At 36.9% G+C, this 1,872-nt stretch overlaps 1 protein-coding gene across 2 annotated transcripts in view; it reads left to right on the forward strand.

Moving 5' to 3' along the window:
* Window positions 1-1,861, forward strand: part of LOC107591935 (N-acetylglucosamine-1-phosphodiester alpha-N-acetylglucosaminidase-like) — a 13,205-nt gene extending 11,344 nt beyond the window's left edge. For both annotated transcript variants that reach the window (XM_016281229.1, XM_016281238.1), the window contains 2 exons: window positions 251-332; window positions 1,509-1,861. In XM_016281229.1, coding sequence (XP_016136715.1) covers window positions 251-332; window positions 1,509-1,740 — 314 coding nt within the window. In that variant the 3' untranslated portion in view covers window positions 1,741-1,861. The remainder of the gene's footprint in view (window positions 1-250; window positions 333-1,508) is intronic.
* Window positions 1,862-1,872: the final 11 nt, after the last annotated feature.

The following is a 1,872-nucleotide window of genomic DNA, read 5'->3' on the forward strand; positions in this document are numbered from 1 at the left end:
CCGTACCCACTGTATATATATATATATATATATATATATAAAAAAAAAGTAATTTCATTGACCGTAATACACACAGTACTGATTTACCAAAAAAAAAAAAAAAACAGTTGCACTTGCGCTTCTGTTTCCCACAGTTACATCTGAAGTTAAGAAAGGGGGCACGGGAAAAATATGCCTGTAAGGGAGAGTTATTGTCCTAACAAGGGATTTGATTCAAAAACATTGTTTTTTTTTTCTCACAATCTTTCAGCCGGTCACTGCCTGGCTGCCCAGATGTTGAGGGAATGGAGACAAGAGGAGGAAGCTCATGCTCCCAAACCCTATTTATCTGAGTAAGTGCTCCAACACTCCCCCAAACACACACACACACACACACGTAACAGCAGCCAATATGTGTCCTCTCACTGCTTCTTGAGACACGGGACAAAGCATAACATTTTGTCAACTTTTTATTAATTACTATGTGTCAGTCCTGTCAGATAGAAAAGTGATGTGTACTTACATGTAAAATATTTATTATGAATATTTACAATTGTAGCATGCAATTAAAGTTAAAAACTATAATTAATATATAATTAATTTTGCATTTCACATATGTATTAACTATTAAATGCAGCAGCCATTTTGTTTTTCTGGTGTTTCCAGTTGATAATCAGTCCTACTCTAAATGGGGAAATATGTCTAAAAATCCAGAATAATTTCTTTATATTTTCTGAAATAGAGCTGTTGTGATTGACACAGAAAATATACTTTAAGACCATAACACAGTATTTTATATAGACTAAAATATGTATCAAAATAAAATGATATTTAATAATATATAAATATATAATATGTAAAATTGTTATATATATATATATATATATATTCAAAAAAAAGAAAAGAAACAATATATATTTTATATTATAAAAAATATGTACTTTATTATAGATGTTTAAATCTATGTGAAATATTAAATTGTTGTCTGAGGACAGGTGGTTTTGATAAAATAAATCAATTGCAATGGTCCATTTGTGATAAGAACATTCTAGTGATCATCTCTGGTTCATTTCCACAGAGTGGAAATGTTGCTATTTTAAAAAACTAAATGTTGTGTACAATTATAGGACCAATTTTTCCTATGTCTTAAAGCCACAGCTTCCACAACATGAGAAAAAAATCTGTTATCTCAAACAACTTGTCATTTATACCATTCCCTATCTGCGTGTTTGAGTAACTTGATTATTGCCATGGAAATTCACTCTGACAAATTCCAGGCCCTTGTTTAACAGAAAGGTTTCGGACAAGTCTGAACCAAGTGCCCCGACTGTACTGGTAAACAACTCTGCAGCAGCGGAGTGGCACAGATGAATTTATTAGTCAGCTCGGCCTTTCACATGCAAGTAAGGGATTGTGTGGTGTTGCCATGGTTGCAGTCAAGTGCTTTGTGGAGGCTGTGGGCAGCAGCGGTGGAGTCAGAGGTCAAAGTGCAACTCCTCACCCTGAGAGTGTTTTGTTTATGTGTGCAGACAAAGCTGGCTGGTTGTCTGCGCTATCCTGGCAACGTCGCTGCTGGCCAGCCTCGCTGGTAACTTTATCCAGACGTGTAGAAAATCCAAAGCGCGCGGGCAGAGGGCGGACTACTCCTACTTGCCGCTGGGAGAGATCAACGGGTCCGTGGAGCGAAGCAGAAGACAGGGGACAAAGTCTGGGAAAGTTCTTTTTCAGGAAGAAGACTCTGACACACAAGACTCCTCATAATGTGACCATGTTTCAAAATGTATGCATCCGGCAGAGAGTGGAGAGAAACTAGCTAGCTGACTAGCCAGCTAGATTTGGAAAGGGTTTGTTTGTTCCTGTGAATCGATGAGGGCCTCTTCGTCTTTTTTTTTT

This window comes from Sinocyclocheilus grahami, unplaced genomic scaffold, assembly GCF_001515645.1.
Source record: "Sinocyclocheilus grahami isolate Dianchi unplaced genomic scaffold, SAMN03320097.WGS_v1.1 scaffold9.1, whole genome shotgun sequence".
NCBI classification, from domain to species: Eukaryota; Metazoa; Chordata; class Actinopteri; order Cypriniformes; family Cyprinidae; genus Sinocyclocheilus; species Sinocyclocheilus grahami.